This window comes from Prionailurus bengalensis, chromosome A2, assembly GCF_016509475.1.
Source record: "Prionailurus bengalensis isolate Pbe53 chromosome A2, Fcat_Pben_1.1_paternal_pri, whole genome shotgun sequence".
In the NCBI taxonomy this organism is placed as follows: Eukaryota; Metazoa; Chordata; class Mammalia; order Carnivora; family Felidae; genus Prionailurus; species Prionailurus bengalensis.
In genome coordinates, this window is record NC_057348.1 from 6,240,984 (window position 1) to 6,259,356 (window position 18,373).

Sequence of the window (18,373 nt, forward strand, 5' to 3'; positions counted from 1 at the left end):
CTCTAGACCACTAGTTATTGGCTATCACTTCCAACTAAAGTCCTCGGGGACCAAGCTGCAGAAGGCATGCTGACAGCCAAGTGACCTTAACCCAGGTGCACTTGCAAGGATGCGGGAGACAGGGGCTTGCCCCTCCCCGGGGACTCAGGTTGGATGTTGCATTTTTGGTTCTGGGCTGTGAGCACCTGCACGTGACTAGGCAGAAGGCAGGTGTGGGTCATTTCCCAGGCCTCAAGGGACAAATGGGGACCAGAGAGGGAAGGAGGCGAGGTAGGGGGGCAAAGGCGTGGAGTAAGTTATGAAGGCGGAACGGGTGGCTCCAGAGGGGTAGTTCCCAGGACGAGGGAAGGACACCTGTGTCCCCTCAGCAGTCTGAGGAGTGGTGGTCAGCAGGTTCCACGCCGTGGCCTGCTGGTGTGGCCAAGAACAAAGCCCTGGGTGTGCTTTGCTTTGTTTTACATCTCGCAATTCTCCAGATTTCACGGACGTGCTCTGAACAGGCTTGTGGTTAACATGAAAGAAAAACTTGGGGTGCCTGGGTGGCTCAGTGGGTTAAGCGTCCGACTCTTGGTTGCGGCTCAGGTCATGATCTCACGGTTTCGTGAGTTCGAGCCCCGCATCAGGCTCCAAGCTGACAGTGCAGAGCCTGCTTGGGGTTCTCTGTCTCCCCCTCTCTCTGCCCCTCCCCCACTTGCACTGTCTCTGTCTCTTTCAAAATAAATAAATAAACTTGAAAACCCCTGGTTTATAACAGGTACCTTATAACCTTAAGCTCTTCAAAGATTACAGTCCTGTGGAAAACAATCTAGAGCAAAGAGGATGCATTTTTTAATTAAAAAAAAAAAAAAATTTTTTTTTTTTACCTTGATCAAGCTTTGAAATTTCTTGTTTTGCTGCAGCAGCAACTTATAATGACTGACCGCCTCGTTGTGGCCACTACAAAAGACACCATATTTTTCTTTCATTCTGTCCCCATTTTCGCCTGAAAACTGCAGAAAGACAACGGAGAGGTTACTGAGAGGGAGCGTGCAAACCACCAGGGCGTGTTCTCGTCTGGCTCAGTTGATTCCATGAAAATGTGTCTCGAATTGACTTGGGATTCCCCTTTCTTGTCTAACATACACGCAGGCAGAGAAACGCTTCAGTACAGGGGCCTCGATGCAAGGTGCAGTGCGGCAAAAGGAGAAAACCTTCTAATGGGCTTTACTATGTCACAGTGCTGTAACATTTCCTGAAATCCAAGAAGGGAGCATCAATTTGAGCCGCAGCACGTTAGAGAGATTTCAAAGCAAAAGGGGTATTCTTCTAATTAGCTCTTGACTCGCGGACTCGGGATGCTTCGAGCACCCCGAGGGCGGACGGGGACTGACGGGTCCCCTCTGTCAATCCTGGCCGAGGCTCACAAGTTGACTCGGGAGTCAGGTTAGGCTTGGGGCCCTTTACCACAGATACGCTTCTAACAGCCGGAGACACGGAGGTCAAAACCGGAAAACAAGACACAACACAACACAACCCAGCCAGCGAACCAGACAAAAGCCCTGCCTGCAAGGGCGGACGTGTTCTCACAAGCGCGCTTGGCACGCAGGCGCCTGCTTCTAACCACGAGCTGCACGCACACGCGTGACGGCCCAGGGCCACGGCCTCTCAGTCAGCAGAGACTGGCCCGGCCCGGCCCGGCCCGGCCGTGCCCACCTGCTGCACCAGGAGGTCCCCGATTTTCTGGATGACGTAGTTCCGGTCACTGCCCTCCTCCAGGGACTCCCGGCGGCGCTCCTTCAGCCGAGACAGGAAGTGGCTGTGCAAGTCCAGCAGGTCGTCCACTCCCGGGAAGAGGCGGCTGACGGCCTGGCTGCTGAACTGTAGCTCCTCCTGCAGGGCCCTGGAGTAGACCTTCAGCATGATCTTGAGCGTCCGTACGTGGTGCACCTCCGTCTGTACCAGCTCTGCGGGGACACGGACCAGGGGACTCACCCGCGCCGGGGAGGGCGCCCACGATGGCATCACGCGTGCCGCCTGCCCACCGCGTGCCCGGCTGGCCGCTTCCAGCTCGGCACCAGGGCCCTGGCCCTGGGGGTCTCCCCGCCTGGGGGCAGGCCCCCTCTCCCCCCGCCCCGGGGCCCAGCACTGTGGAGGTCCTAATTTAAGGGAGCAGCGAGGGCTGGGGTGATATCAGGAAAGAGAGGACCCAGGATGTGTGCTGGGACCTCAAATTCACAGGAGGATTTCATGCCCGAAGACATTTCAAGGCTGTTTTAGGCAGGAAGATTGTTCTTTGTTCTTTTTTTTTTTTTTTAAATTTGATTTTTAATGTTTATTTTTGAGAGAGAGAGAGAGAGAGAGAGAGTGTGAGTGAGCGAGTGAGCGGGGGAGGGGCAGAGACAGGGAGACAATCCAAAGCGGGCTCCAGGCTCAAAGCTGTCAGTGCAGAGCCCGACTGGGAGCTCGAACCCACGAACTGTGAGATCATGACCTGAGCCGAAGTCAGACACTTAACCAACTTGAGCCACCCAGGCGCCCTATCAGGAAGACTGTTCTGATGAACATTATTCCTTCGGATGTGAAACTCACACGTCGGTGCACGTCACTGACCAGACCCAGACTACAACTGACAAGAAAGCAGAGCTCAGGTGAGGAATTTAATTCTCTGTGAAAAGGCAAAGAAAGATCAGGTTCTGTGTTGGAGTTTACCTGTTGTTGAAATCACGGCCTTGAGGCTGTTAGGAGACCAAAGGTCAACACAGCCCGGCCCAGAGCTGCCGGCCATGGGGGCTGGACGCAGACTGTGTTTGCCCAGAGGGTGAGACAATGTGGCAAAGGGCTGCCTGGACGGAAGCATCCAGACTGGTCCTCTCTGCACCTCCCTGCAGGATCTCTGCCCTGCTCTGGAGTCCTGAGGCGAAGCATCTATCAGGGTCCCCTCCTGCCCACACCCCAACCCCCTCCGGCCGGGCAGAAAGGTCAGTGTGTGACACGGGAGTGTGGACACCACCACCAGCCGGACACCAGCGAACGGCGAAGACCCGTGTGTGCCAGAATCTCCTCACAGAACCCCGATGAGGGGCAGAAAATGCCTCCTCGGACGACATAACGGTGTCAGTCCTGGTGAATGATTCCCATGGAGGGAGAATCGTAAGAACAAGCGAGGGCTTTGGGGAGAGAAGGGCCTCAGATTCCAGTGTGGCTGTCTTGGGCTTTTGTCATCCTGCTTATAGAAGGTCCAGAGGCCTGGAGGGACCTACGTAGGGCACCCAATGCGGCACCCGGCCGGGGGACGGGCTCTTGTCTGAGAGCCATGCTTTGCACAGTGACCTGTAACCTCCCATCTCAGGACAGCGGCTGTCCACAGCCAGGCCCTCCAACGGCCAGCGGGAAGGGGTGTCCCAACCGGGAGCCAGTGCTACGTCACATGTCTCCCAAACCCCTGGTGGGGAGGGGGGGGGCGTTGTCTGTGGTCACCAGGGATGGCTGGGACAGGCCTGGGGGAGTCTTCTCTCTCAGGGTCACCAGCAGGGTCAGGATGAGTCAGGACTGGGCACTCGGCCACGCTCGTCCTCAGGGATGCGTTCCCACAAAGCCCTCCCTGGCCACCTCTTCCCTGACTGGGAGAGCAGGGCTGCCCTGGGGGAGCAGACGGAGCCCAGACTCCCAGGCGCAATCAATCAAAACAAAGATGGAAAAGAAGGAGGTAGAAGGTCAGCGTGACGGTGCAGAACTTCTCACCATAGAGCACATCCTGCCTCTTTACCACCTCTCTCTTTTGTTTCTTTGCATACGCGGCATCCACAGAGAGGCTCCAGGACTCGGCCTCGAACTCGCGGGCATCCGACTCGATCTCACTCCTCAGCGAGGCCGTGCAAGGGTCTGAGGGAAGAAAAAGCGGCCACTGTTCCACTGGCTCTGGGCCGCCCCAGGCCGTGTCCCGTGGACACAAGGATGGGGTCCCGGCACTCTCCCAGCGTGGCACCTGGGAAAGAAGCCAGAGGGCCGTACCTTCTACAAAAATGGGCTCGGCATTCGAAGATGTAAGCGAAAGAGAGTCATCAGCTGCCTGCTTAAATTTTAAAAATACGGAGTCGGCTTCATCCATCTCTCCTGTGACTGGTCTAAATAAAAATCATAAAAACCATTATTCAAAAAATCTGAATTAAATACATATACACACCCTTTCTAGGAAGGAAAATCTATTTGAGAACTTTCCAGATTTCTACATGCACTTAAACTTTGTCACAGATCTTTTTGTTTTTAAAAGAATTGATTTTACTTTTTTTTTTTTGAAGTTTACTGAGAGAGGGAGAGAGAGAAGGAGGGAGGGAGGGAGAGTGAGTGAGCAGGGGAGGGGCAGAGAGAAAAGGAGAGAGAGGATCCCACGCAGACTTTACACTCTCAGCGCGGAGCCCGACATGGGGCTTGAACCCACGAACCGCAAGACCATGACCCGAGCTGAAACCAAGAGTCTGACGCTTAACCGGGACGGAGTCACCCAAGCACCCCATAAATCGTTTGTAAAAATCGTAACATTAGGACGTCCCCCCATCATAACTGACTTCAATTCAATGTCCAGGTATGTTCTCAGGGTGAACTGAATCGTACGCTTCCTTTAATGGCCACCGGAGCCCACGGAGCCCCTGCAATTCTTTCGAGTGACAGTTAGGTGGACACAGCCACGCTCACAGGTGAGGGTGGAGAACCCTTCTTAACGGAAAAAGATAATCAGCCCCCTTCCCCGCCAACCCGTGCAAGGACCACCGTGATGACATCTGTTAGCATTACGTTTTCAACCGAAACACCGCTGAACGGAGAAATATGGGAACCACCCTGAGTCCACGGAGGACAGGGTTAAGGCGTAAGTAACGGGATGCCACCTCCACGGCAACCTCAGTGGGACTTCTACCATCATCTCAGGCTCGGACAGAAACCCCGCCCAAGGGCCCTTCAAGGGTATGAACCCAGCTGGCTGCAAGCGGCCAAGTACAAGTGTGAATAGGAATTTCACCGTGTGGCTGGGGGCCTACGATCAGATTCACACGGACCTGAGGGTCTCCTTTCCGAGAGGCCATCTGCGGGGTCCCAGGGGAATGTCCCATCCCGCTCCCCCCCTTCACCTGTAGCTGCCCCTGGCGCAGAGACGGGACCCGACTTACCCGAGCTGCGTCCCCGTTCCCGCCGGGCTGGGTGCTGGCTGTGGCCCCCCCTTCTGTGAGACCGTCATGCCGACATTCCTGGACAGGGCCGGGCTGCCATCGGACAAGAGGGTGGCCCTCGGGTGCTCCTTTAAGGACGCTGCGACAGAGGCAAACACAGAGTTGGTGCTGAGAAAGTGGGCAGGGTAGCGGAGCTGGCCCGTCCGGAAGCCCCGTTCCGACTGCGGCCGCAGCACGGACAGGATCTTGGAGGTCAGCAGCTCGTTATCCAGAAAGACGTTCTCGCTCCATTTCCGAGGAAAAGAGCTGTAGAAAGACAGCTCGGGGCGGCCACGGAGCGCGCCGTCTCGGTCACTGCTTTTGGAATGCGTGTTCCCCATGTTCACGGTCCGGGCTCCAGGACCCGGCGCGGTGCGAGGCCGGGCTGCGTCGCTTTTATGCCTCCGTGTGATCCTTCTAGAAATGTAAAGCCGCGTCTTCTCCTACTGTATTGGCTGAGACAGCGGGTCTGGAGGGCAGGAAATTGGTCCCCACTGTGACCATTTAGTGTGGAAATCGCACAATATCTTCTCCTTTGGTAAAATCACAACAAAAAAACCCCGACACCCCTTCCATCTTGGCAGGAGGTGAAAGGCGGAGAGTAGTTTATATTCACTGTAAATAATCTAAAATCACCAAGAGCTCTGCGCTTGGTGTGGCTCGTGCCGACATCACACACACACACACACACACACACACACACACACACACACACACGGCTGTAATTAACCCGAGATCGGATGTCAGGGTGACTCCGAGACCCAGAGACTGCAGGGCACGATGTGTGGCCACACGCACCCCTGACCGTAAAAGCACTCTGATAGAATTTGAGCAGCAGAGCGGACGGACGAGAGGTGCCAATCCTATTTTACGCAACAACTGCAAACCAACCTGACACACGACAGGGGCTCCAAAGGGCTCTTCACACTCATCTGCTCGTTAATGTAGGAAACGAGATGATAGGATGTGTGTAATTCTCTGGTCACCTTTCCCACTGATGGAAAGATGAAATTCAGAAGGCCAAACTCTCACCCTCTTCTATTTGACAAATCAAGTTGAGCTGAGATGGGCTGCTTGGCTAATTCATTCTCAGGGTGAAAACCACACTGAAAGCTCTATTCCAGGCGAGGACAAAGAGCAACGTTAGGAAGAAATCTGGAGGCGACTGTGGGCGCCTGGGTGGCTCAGTCAGTTGAGTGTCTGACTTTGGCTCAAGCCATGATCTCACAGTTCATGAGTTCAAGCCCTGTGTCGGGCTTTCTGCTGTCAGCACAGAGCCCACTTCAGAGCCCGTCCCCCTCTCTCTCTGTTCCTCCCAGTTTGCTCACGCACGCTCTCTCAAAAAAAAAAAAAAAAAAAAAAAAAAATTTTTTTATAAAAGGAATTAATCTGTCCACTAGCCTTTCTGACCTGGCTCCTGGGTCCCCCCAGGCACCCAAGCTTCATTTTTTGTTTTTGTTTTTGTTTTTAAGTTTATTTTGTTTATTTTTGAGATAGAGAGAGAGCGAGCGAGCAAGCAGGGGAAGGGCAGAGACGGAGAGAGAGAATCCCAAGCAGGCTCCACACTGTCAGCATGGAGCCCAATGTGGGGCCCGAATTCAGGAACCACGAGATCATGACCTGAGCCAAAACTGAGAGTTGGACGCTTAAACCCACTGAGCCACCCAGGTGCCCCCACCCCCAAGCTTCGTTTTTTGTCACACAGGGAAGTAGTGGGGACCGTGGTTCTCTACCGCATGCAGACCATGATCTTTGGGGTGGCTAAGGGACCAACACTAGAGGAAAATGTACTTAAGAGCTTTTCTGCACAGTGGGATTCTGCATTCTCAAAGTTTTAACTTAGGTGGAAATTCAGGGTGGTTGGAAACATGCAGTTGGGTACATGTCGGAGAGAAAACTGGTCCAGGAGCAGTGAACGGAGCTTATCAGCTGAGACTTAAGCACTAGGCGGCGTGATGCCATATTCCACGCGGACACGTATCTGTAGCCGTTCATTCTGTAACACAGCTCTGTATGGTGGGGGTGACATTTGCCCAGTGACCCCAGACACCCCAGCGTCATGATACTAAGTGGCTTACCACTGCTATTATCATAGAGACAAAGGTGATGAGGCTCTCTCTCATATATGAACACCCATTCACCAAGGTGAAAGTCATAAATTGAGGCCTCTGTGGTCCAGGGCAGGCATTTCCTGCCATTTCGACACCACTGTGAACCCCACCTAGGCAATTATGATTCAAATATACAAATATGGGACCAACCCTGAAATGCGTCCTTTGCCTGGCTGACCGATTGTTCCTGTGACCCAACATCTTACCTGAAGTGAGATACATTCTGCTTTAAAAATATTTTTAATGTTTATTTCTGAGAGAGAGGGAGGGAGACACAGAATCTGAGGCAGGCTCCAGGCTCTGAGCTGTCAGCACAGAGCCCAGTGCAGGGCTCGAACTTGCGAACTGCCGAGATCATGACCTGAGCCAAAGTCGGATGCTTAACCGACTGGGCCACCCAGGTGTCCCACATTCTGCTTTAACCAAAGAGTCTACAGGAGAAAAAGTCACCGTAAACATCTTCTGAGCATCACTAGTCCCCAAGAAGTTTAATAAATGATGGACACACTAAATCTACAGCAACTTAAATCTTCCCTTGATAATTGAGAAGATACTTTGAGGTATTCACGGCTAAGGGTCATGACTAGGGACACCACGTACTCAAAGGGGTACAAGGGACAGAACTTCAGCTGAAAGAACAGTAAGCTGGTCTCTCTCACATATGATACAATTTACTTATTTATTCTGATCGCTGTTTCCCGAGTAGAATGGAGGGCAGTGCCTCCCGCAAAACGGGTCAAGAAATCATTGTTTTATGGAATATTTTTCAGCCACAAAAAGGAAGGAAATCCTGATGCTTGCTACAGCACGGACAAAACTTGAGGACATCATGCTAAGCAAAATGAGCCACACGCAAAAGGATGAATACTGCCCGAATCCGCTCACAGGACGTTCCTAGAGGAGTCCCGTCCAGAGACAGAGAGTAGATGGTGGGAGCCAGGGGCTGGGAGTGCGTGTTTCATGGGGACAGAATCTCAGTTTGAGGAGATGAGAAAGTTCTGGAGACAGAGGTGGGGGTGGTTGCACAACAGTGCGAATGTAGCTGATGTTACTGGAATGTACTCTTAAAAATGGCTACAAGGTCACGATCTCGCAGTCCGTGAGTTCGAGCCCTGCGTCAGGCTCTGGGCTGATGGCTCAGAGCCTGGAGCCTGTTTCCTGATTCTGTGTCTCCCTCTCTCTGTGCCCCTCCCCCGTTCATGCTCTGTCTCTCTCTGTCCCAAAAATAAAAATAAACGTTGAAAAAAAAATTAAAAAAAAAATGGCTACAATGGGGGTGCCTGGGTGACTCAATTGGTTAAGCGTCTGACTTCGGCTCAGGTCATGATCTCGCAGCCTGTGAGTTCGAGCCCCGCGTCAGACTCTGTGTGCTGACAGCTCAGAGCTTGGAGCCCGCTTCGGATTCTGTGTCTCCCTCTCCCTCTCTGCTCTTCCCCCACTCATGCTGTCTCTCTCTCAAAAATAAACATTAAAAAATTAAAAAAAAATTTTTTTAAACGGTTAAAATGGTCAATATTATGTTTATTTATTTATTTATTTTTTTAAGGAGTCACTGTTTCCTTGGGATGGAACACTTCTGCCCTTTGACAGTGGAGTTGGGTTACTCAGATCTCTACATACAAAGGATAAAATGTCCTAGAACTATTCACTCCCTTTCCCTCACCAAAGAGTGCAGGTAACAACTGGCAAAACCCAAACAGGGTCTGTCCCCGAGTTAACAATACTGTACAGATGCCAGTGATCTGGTTTTGACCACGGGCTGAGGTCATGTCAGATTACCATCCCTGGGGGATGCTCGGTGAAGGACACCTGAGACTCTGTACTAGTTTTGCAACTTCCTGTGAATTTTAAGCTATTTCAAGACAAAAAGTTGCAGCGGCCTCTCATTATTCCCAAAAGTGATGTTCCATAAAGTTGCAGCGAACCCTGCTTTAGCCAATACCGAATCGCCGCTCCTCGGGAAGCTACAAGGCTAGGTTCCCAGGAACTTCTGCCCACGCCTGTCATCAGCCCATCAATACGCAATCTTGCTTTATGTGTGTTTCTCTTGAAAGACACCTTATTTCATACATGCTGTTGATTTATTAGCATTGAACTCATGGTCAGTAGGACTACAACTCATGGCTGAAGGGAGCGGAGTGTACCTAACACACGTAATTCCTCCTCCGAAAGACGCATCACAGCCTTTTTGCGCTCAGTAATGCCCGACAGCACCCCAGCACGATGTCCGGGGGCCATTTTATGCGTGTATATATGTGTGTATTTACAGCTTATTTTTATTTGAGAGAGAGAGACAGAGAGCAAGCAGGGGAGGGACAGAGAGAGGGAGATGGAATCCCAAGCAGGCTCTGCACTGCCAGCACAGAGCCCCACGCGGGGCTCAAACTCACAGACCACAAGATCATGACCTGAGCCGAAGTCACGAGTGGGATCCTTAACCAACTGAGCCACCCAGGCGCCCCACCGGGGGGCCATTTTAAACAGCCAAATCACCGACGGAGAGCACAAAAATGTGAAAAGCATGGCATTAAGCACAATGCAAAAAGGACGCTTGTTCAAGTACGAGGTGAAGACGGAGGCAGAAGGTCATGCCACCTTGTTGGATAGGAACACGTGTGCTAGGGGACTTGTATTTTCACTGGACACGTCTGCTGCACGTGACTGTGAACACCCCACAGGTACTGACTTGGGAGTTACGTATAAGATTTTTTTTTAACGTTTATTTACTTTTGAGAGAGGGACAGAGACAGAACGTGAGCAGGGGAGGGGCAGAGAGAGAGGGAGACACAGAATCCAAAGCAGGCTCCAGGCTCCGAGCTGTCAGCGCAGAGCCCGACGCGGGGCTCGAACTCACAAACCGTGAGATCATGACCTGAGCCGAAGTCGCACGCTTAACCCACTGAGCCACCCAGGCGCCCCCAGGTTACTTATACGTTTCAGCGAGGAAGTTAAGTTTGCAAATACAGAATCCGGGAATAAATGAGGGCAGGCTGTACATAAGAACCCTGTTGACTGAGAAATTACTATTACATTGTAGAACACCCTTGTTTGCTCAGACACACACGCTATTTCTTGAGAGCTCTGATATTCTTTGTGCTTCCTTATGACTTGTTACACACACACTCCCCAAAAGTCTCCAAGCTGGGGGGACTTTTTACAGAAAAACAGAATGCTGTACATCTGACAGCAATATGGCCTCTGGAGATAAATCATTCTTTTTCCTCTGGAGGAACGAACCACTACTGCCCCTCTCACGCCACTTAAGACTTTTAAAGTAAGGGGTGGACAATCACTAACCGAGTCTTTCTAGAATATGCGCAGCCACGGAAATGAGTGCCTGGTCAAGACACAAGTGGGGGGCTCTGCCACAGACCAGCTGCTTCAATCATGTCGTTTTATTCTGTATTTTTTTTAAGTTAATTCATTTATTATTTCTGAGAGAGAGAGAGAGAGAGAGAGAGCGAGAGAGAGAGAGAGAGCGCACAAGCTGCAGAGGGGCAGAGAGAGAGAGGGAGACACAGGATCCGAAACAGGCTCCAGGCTCCGAGCTGGGGCCTCGAACTCACGAACTGCAAGATCACGACCTGAGCGCAAGTCAGACACTTAACCGACAGAGCCACCCAGGCGCCCCTTACTCCGTATTTCTGATGATCTGACAGGTGGCACCTTGCCGACCCAGGAAAGCCTGCCCCTGCCAGGGCTGGCGGGTTCCTAGAGACAGGAAAGGACTCGCTTGCAAGAGCACCTTTCACATGCACACCCAGCGACCCAGAGCCCACGCTCCAGCCTCCTCGTCCGTCGGGCTTTCACACTCGGGGCCACCGTCCCCCTGCCCCGATTACCCCAGGGCCCGGGGCCGGACAACCAGGGCCAGCGCCTGCACCCCAGAGCCCGCGGGGGTTTTCAATCCAGCCAGTCTTAAGCCTGTTCACCCCGCCCCGACCATTCCTCCCCACGGAAACCACAGTGAAGGCTCTTGCCCACATCTTCCACTCATGCCGGCCCTCTGGCTCCTGACTGACCCTGCGGCATCCGGCAGCCCCCTGCGGCCCTGCGTGGCGTGCCCCGCCTCCTGCTCCTAGGGGCCGTGAGTACAAACTTCTCTCATGGCAGTCACTTCCAGGTCTGCTGTCTTCCCATACCTGCTTCAAACAAATCCTGCAGACCCTGAAAACACCAGCCACCCAGGGGCCCGGGGGCGTGCCTGCCAGGGCCGGGGCCTCCAACGTTCTCAAACACACGCAAAACTGCGGGGCTGCTGGTGGGAACGCAAGGCGGTGGAGCGCTTTGGAAAACTGGTGCTTCTTCAAACGGTTAAACGCGGAGGTGCCATTCCCTCCAGGGACTCGCTCCAGGTACACGCCGGAGAGAGGCGACAACGGGTACCCGCACAAACACTTGTACATGAATGTTCACGCAGCACTATTCGCAACAGCCAGAAGCGGAATCGGCCCCAGAGGCCCGTCGACTGATGGCTGGAAAAACACAACAGGGTCCATTCACACGATGGGCTATTACTCGGCCCTACAAGGAACCAGGCCCTGCTTCAGGCTGGATCCTGGATGAACCTGGAAAATCTGCTGAGTGAAAGAGGTCAGACCCAAGTGACCACATATTGTAGGCGCCCGTCTCCAGGAAAATGGGCAGAAGAGGCAAGGCCATGGAGACAGAAAGACTGACGGCCGTGTGGGACTGGGGGAGAACAGAGGGCGACAGCTAAGGGGTATACGGTTTCTCTGTGGGGTTCTAACGCTGACTGTGGTGACTGGGACCCCACTTACGTGGGGGAGCTGTATGGTACGTGAGTTATAGCTCAGTAAAGCTTTCATTTTTTATTTTTAAAGTGTATTTATTTAGAGAGAGAAAGAGAACGAGTGGGTGAGGGGCGGAGGGAGAGGGAGACAGAGAATCCCAAGCAGGCTCCGAGCTGTCGGCGCAGAGCCCCACGTGGGGCTCGAACCCATGAACCGCGAGATCACAACACGAGCTGAAACCCAGAGTCGGACACCCTTCCGTAAAGCCTTTGGACCAGCCAATAAACTCGGTGAGGTACAGCCATCTTTCTGCAGGAGCAGAACAGACGGTGTGGGTCAGTCACTCTGCCCTTGGCAGAGAGAGGCACGAATGTGCGTTCGTCCTGCCCTCGTGTCTTCCTAAACCAGACAGCCGTGGCGGGACGGAGGGGGCGGCGGTGCGGTGCTGGGATCGGGGCCACGGAGCAGAGGTGAGCACCCGGCCGCCTAGCGCTGTCTGCACACCGCCACGACCGCCACGACCGCTGCTTCGGGGCCTAATTAGCACCGTCTGCCCACTGCTGAGAGGGGCCATCGATCGGCGTGAACCGGGCCCGCTGCAGAGACTGTACCACAGAGCCGTTTGTGCGCAGGGACCTGGGGAAGAGGCAGGGGCAAAGACAGGAGGCCAACAGGGAAAATGTGAAAAGTTCTTTGCCCAGAGGAAAAAAATACATGCTGTTCTCAGCAACAAATTGCAGCCTGTGCTCATGATGATTGTTTTTTAAATGTTTATTTATTTTTGAGAGAGAGCGAGCGAGCAGACGAGGGGCAGAGAGAGAGAGAGAGACAGAGAGAGAGAGAGAGAGGGAGACAGAAGATCCAAGGCAGGCTGCGTGCTGACAGCAGAGAGCCCAATGTGGGGCTCGAACTCGTGAACCGTGAGATCATGACCTGAGCCGAAATCAAGACTTGGACACTTAACCGACTAAGCCACCTAGGCGCCCCGTGATGATTATTTTTTAAAACCTGTTTTGTCTCGGTGGCTTGAAGAGCGGTCTCTGTGAGCAAATCAGACGACTAAGTTGTGTGACAGATATCACGACCCTACTTACTTACACACCCCGGGGATACTGTGCATTCGGTTCCAGACCCACCACAATAAAGCGGGTCAAATGAGTGTTCTGGTTTCCCAGCGCATATAAAAGCTATGTTCACACTATGCTGTAGACTATTAAGTGTGCAACTGCATTATGTCTAAAAATTCAGTACCCATCCCTTAATTCAAAAACTTTTTTTTAGTTGGGGAATTGGAGTAACTTGACAGATGAACACAAGGGAAGGGAAGGAAAAATCAGATAAAAACAGAAAGGGAAGCAAGCAAACCATAAGAGACTCTTTCTTTTTTTAAATACTAAAGGTACTTCTTTTTAAACTTTTTTTTTTTAAACTTTATTTATTATTGAGAGAGAGAGAAAGAGAGAGCACAAGCTGGGGAGAGGCAGAGAGGGAGGGAGACACAGAATCGGAAGCAGGGTCCAGGCTCTGAACTGTCGGCACAGAGCCCGATGCGGGGCTTGAACTCATGAACCGTGAGATCATGACCTGAGCCGAAGTCAGACGCTTACCTGACTGAGCCACCCAGGTGCCCCCATAAGAGACTCTTTCTTAAATACAGAGAACAAACTGGGGGTTGCTGGAGGGGGGGCTGGGGGCTGGGTTAAGTGGGTGGGGGGCATTAAGGAGGCCCTTGTTGGGATGAGCACTGGGTGCCCATATGTAAGAGATGAATCACTGGGTTCTACTCCTGAAGCCAAGGCTACACTGCATGTTAACTAACCTGAATATAAATAAAATAAAAAGGAAAAAAAACCCCTTTTTTAAAAAGTTTACTTATTTTGAGAGAGTGAGTGAGCGAGTGAGCAGGGGAGGGGCAGAGAGAGAGGGAGAGGGAATCCTAAGCAGGCTCTGCTAACAGCATGAAGCCTGACGTGGGGCTTGATCCCACGACCCTGGGATCATGACCTGAGCCGAAGTCAAGAGTCGGACACTCAACCAGCTCGAGCCACCCAGCACGAATTTTATGTTCTCAATAGCAGATCCCTCCAGCTGCTCAAAGGCAACCGGGAACAGCTTGGGAAGGCAGATGGGCCCTGGCACAGAAGTCCCCCCAGTTTTCTGGAAAGGGTCGCATAAAGGGACCAGCCAAGTGACATCATTAGGCGGGAACAGCCGCCCCCTGTTGCACAGCGGTTTCAAAAGCTTGGCTTCAAAATGACTGTCACTTTTGTCATCTTTACTGAGGTCCTGCGTCCCGTCCCTGTCCCTGCCCCCACTCTGTCTCAGTGCAGACTTTCCCTGTAGGCTGAGATTGGCGTCTGTCTCTGGAGAGTTCTAGCAAGCACGTGCTTTGGGCGAGTGTTCGAGAGACAATTAAGAAAATCTGAGACAAGATGAAGTTTTCAGTTCACAGTTCCTGGCTCTTCGGCCACCTGAGAATAGACCAAATCAAACTAAATCGATGCCAAGACAGCTCATTGATTTCTCTGCCCTGCTTCATTTCGATGTTACACAAGTAAGACAGTATAAAGAATAAGCCTATAGAAGAAAAAAAAGGCAAAACACAACAGAAAACCTTAACCCCGTGCCTCAGGGGCAAAGGGGGAAAAACAAGCATCTTGGGGCTTAGAAGTAAGTGTGAGCAAGAAAGAATACTCTTCCTGAACCTGATTATTACCCAATAAAAATAATTCACAACCCTCTACTCCCAAATTACGTCAAACCTAGCAAACACTATTAAAACAAATTGTGGGTATCTTCTCAACTACGTGTGTAGAAAACTTAGAAATCACGAAAAGGCATAAAAGTAGAAATAATCCATAATGCCACCACCGACAGTGAGTTGCTCCTGGATAGAAAATGGTTGAGAAATAATGTTTAAAGTGAGTAAGATCATGGGGCGCCTGGGTGGCTGAGTCGGTTAAGCGTTCTACTCTTGATTTTGGCTCTGGTCATGATCCCAGGGTTCTGGGATCCAGACCCAAGTTGGGCTCCACACTGAGCGTGGAGAGAAGATTCTCTCTCTCCGTCTGTCTGTCTGTCTCTCTCTTTCTGCCCCTTGCCCTGTTCATGTTCTCTCTCTCTCTCTCTCTCTAAAAAAAAAAAAAAAAGCAACTGATCCTAAGATCCATGTTAAAAAAAAAAAAATCCCTTCCACAAAGCAAAAGAATGTTAGTATCAAATATATGCTTTTAGCATGAATACCATACAGGACGTGCGGGTTATGATACTACAAAATATTCTGTATTACTCTGTCGATCATTCAGGAAGTTAAAAACAGGACAATAATGTCTATGTGTGCCTGGAGAATAAAAACGAACCTTGACCTGAACTTTTACACCCAAGAACTCCAAGTGGACCAGACTGAAACGGAAAACGTCACACTATAAAACATTTCACAGGTAACAAGGGATACAATCTTCAGGAACTAGGGCTTGGTTCATGAAGAGTTCTTTGATAAGACACCAAAAGTCTGATCCACAAAAGACAGGGGGGAAAAAAAAATCTCTAAATTGACCTCAGCCTAGTTGGAAACTTTGGCTCCTTAAGCTAGAGAATGCGAGAAAATACCCGCAAGCCACCAGCTCACGGAGCATTAGCATGCAGAATATATAACGAGCTGTCAAAACTCCACAGTAAAAACACAAACAACCCATTTCGAAAATTAGCAAATGAGCTGAAGATGCACGTCATCGAAGAAAATATACAGATGGTAAAAAAGCACATGCAAAAGTGCTCCTCCTCACAAGCCACGAGAGAGATGCAGGTCCTGGGGGAGGGCGCTCTCTCCAGCTGGCAGTCAGCCAGCCCGGGTCTCCCGTGTGTGTTCCAGGGGTGGGGACAGGGTGAGCAAGCTCTCTGGGCCTCCTCTTACAAGGACTTAACCTCGTCCTGGGGGCCCCACCCTCGTGGCCCCATCTGAACCTAATTACCTCCCAAAGGCTCCACCTCCAGATCCCATCACTATGGGGGCGAGGGCTTCAGCGTGAGAATTTGAGGGGGGACACAATTCAGCAGCTCAGAGCACCCAACAACGAATAAAACCATGTTTCCTAAGAACGCATTTAGATATAGAACTCTTGGGGCGCCTGGGTGGCTCAGTCAGTAAAGCGTCTGACTTTGGCTCAGGTTGTGATCTCACGGCTCCTGGGTTCGAGCCCCGCGTCGGGCTCTAGGATGACAGCTCGGAGCCTGGAGCCTGCTTCGGATTCTGTCTCCCTCTCTCTCTCTGTCCCTCCCCTGCTCATGCACAGTCTCTGTCTTTCTCTGTCTCTCTCAAAGATAAATAAACATAAAAATCAATCAATACATATAGAACTCCTACTGCTCCCCGGATGCCTCAGCAGAAAGAACAAGCACCTGTCTCTTCCTTCCCCTCACCTCTCGGAGGGAAGGCCAGAGGGCATGGCCTCCCAGACAGGATCACTGGAGAAGGTGCCGGACACCATGGAACCAAGACCTCAGAAAGCAGTTCTGATGGCCAAGCAGAAGGTCGGCTTCAAAACACTCAGAGAGGGTTACTGCGGAAAAGAGACATGGCCAGAGGGCCTCACGGCAAATTACCTTAATCTGGGGAGACAAACGTGACTGTGACGGGTTCTAAAACTCGAAGAGAAAACATGAGAAGATAAAGTCAGTGATCCACAGGATGTGGGGCCACCCTACAGAGAGCTGGGCCCAGCCGGCAAGGCCTCCTGGGTGGGAACCTGGGGACTTTGTGCAGCGGCCCCTCCAGGGGGCCACCGTGTAAAACAAAGCGGCAAACGCGGGGACCTAGGGAATGACCCTGGTCGAGAGAGTTACCAGATGGCCTGGGCTCGGCTCAGTAGGCTCGCAACCGAGGACCTTGGTCTGGACTGTCACCTTCTGTCCCCTCCTGCTGGTGCAAGACACCTGTGGCCAAGAACCCTTGGGCCCACCTGGCCTCTCACAGCAGTGCTGCTCTTTGCCAGCCTGGGGGTCTCTCCCGGACCCGAGGGCGCTCCCGTTTTCCTTCTCTTCTTTATTAGTTACTATCATTATTTTGTACTGTGGTAAAATGTACAGAACACTTATCTTCTTGACCATCTGTAAGCGTACGATCCAGCAGCACTAAACACACTCACAATGCGTGTAACCACCGGCAATGTCTCTAGCCAAGACTTGTCCCCAACAAAAACCTTGTACCTGCTAAACAAGAACGCCCCTCCCCCAGCCCCGCACCCACCACCCTGCTCCCTTCTCTCTACGGGTCTGTCCTCACATACGTGGACTCACACAGCGTTCATCTTTCCGCATCTGGCTTATTTCACTTAGCACGACGTTTTCAAGGTTCATCCATGTTATGGACTGAATGTTTTGTGTTTGTGTCCCTCCAAAGTGTGTCTGTTGGAGCCCTAACCCCAGCGTGGCTGTGTCTGGAGACGGCGTCTCCAAGAAAGTAATCACAGTTAAGGGGGGACATAAGGGTGAGGCCCCGATTTGGTAGCATCAGTGTCCTCATAGAAGAGACACAGAGAGCCAGATGCCTCCCTCCTTCCACCCCCTCTCTTGGCATAAAGACAGCGCTCACCAGAAACCAAATTTGCTGGCACCTTGACCTTGAACCGCCAGCCTCCAGGATTGTGCGAAATGAGTTTCTGTTATGTAAGCACCCCACCTTTCACAGGGAAGGGTCAGAGATGTGTGCGGGAAGGGCAGGAAGGAGGGTGAAGGGAGGGAGAGAAGGACGCGTAGCTAACCTTGGCTGCTCAGTGCTCAGCCCATGCAAGCCGCTCAACGCCACACTGCGCGAGTTAAAGCCGCCGGATCAGAAGTTCACCTCATCTCAGACATGAAGACAGTTCGCGGTGAGACTGTGTGTGCCTGTGTGTGGCAACTCTGGGGAGCTGGGGAGGACAGAAGCGATCGTGGAGGGCAAAAGAAGAAATTAATCTTAAAAACTCAATGTTCAACTGTGGCCCAAAAAAAAAAAAAAAAAGAAAGAAAAGAAAAAAGAAAAAGGCCTGTGAGCCGTGAATCTGAGAAACAGGCCAGGAATCCGGGCAGCCCAAGCGTGGAGCAGACAGAGGTGTTTACAGCCATCACAGTGAGTGGGTGGCCTGTCCTGGCAGGTGCTGGCCATGGTAGGGGCACGGAGCATACACCAGCTCCTGGGGTACCAGCAAGGTGCCGGCTGGATCCCACAGGATGCCCGTGTAAATCTGAGGGAGAAGGAAGAACCGGATGAGGACAGGTTGGGCGACTTTGAAACTTACTGAGCACACACACCCGAGCTTGGTAACGGCCCCACCTCAGGTAGAGAGAGGAT

At 52.0% G+C, this 18,373-nt stretch overlaps 1 protein-coding gene across 2 annotated transcripts in view; it reads right to left on the reverse strand.

Annotated features, from left to right (window-relative positions):
- The window catches only part of ARHGEF18 (Rho/Rac guanine nucleotide exchange factor 18), a 55,256-nt gene that overhangs the window by 15,013 nt on the left and 21,870 nt on the right, over positions 1-18,373 (reverse strand). For both annotated transcript variants that reach the window (XM_043590233.1, XM_043590234.1), the window contains exons 2-6: positions 5,142-5,280; positions 3,991-4,103; positions 3,721-3,861; positions 1,693-1,943; positions 864-989 (exon numbers count right to left, since the gene is read on the reverse strand). In XM_043590233.1, the coding sequence (XP_043446168.1) occupies positions 864-989; positions 1,693-1,943; positions 3,721-3,861; positions 3,991-4,103; positions 5,142-5,209 (699 nt within the window). In that variant the 5' untranslated portion in view covers positions 5,210-5,280. The remainder of the gene's footprint in view (positions 1-863; positions 990-1,692; positions 1,944-3,720; positions 3,862-3,990; positions 4,104-5,141; positions 5,281-18,373) is intronic.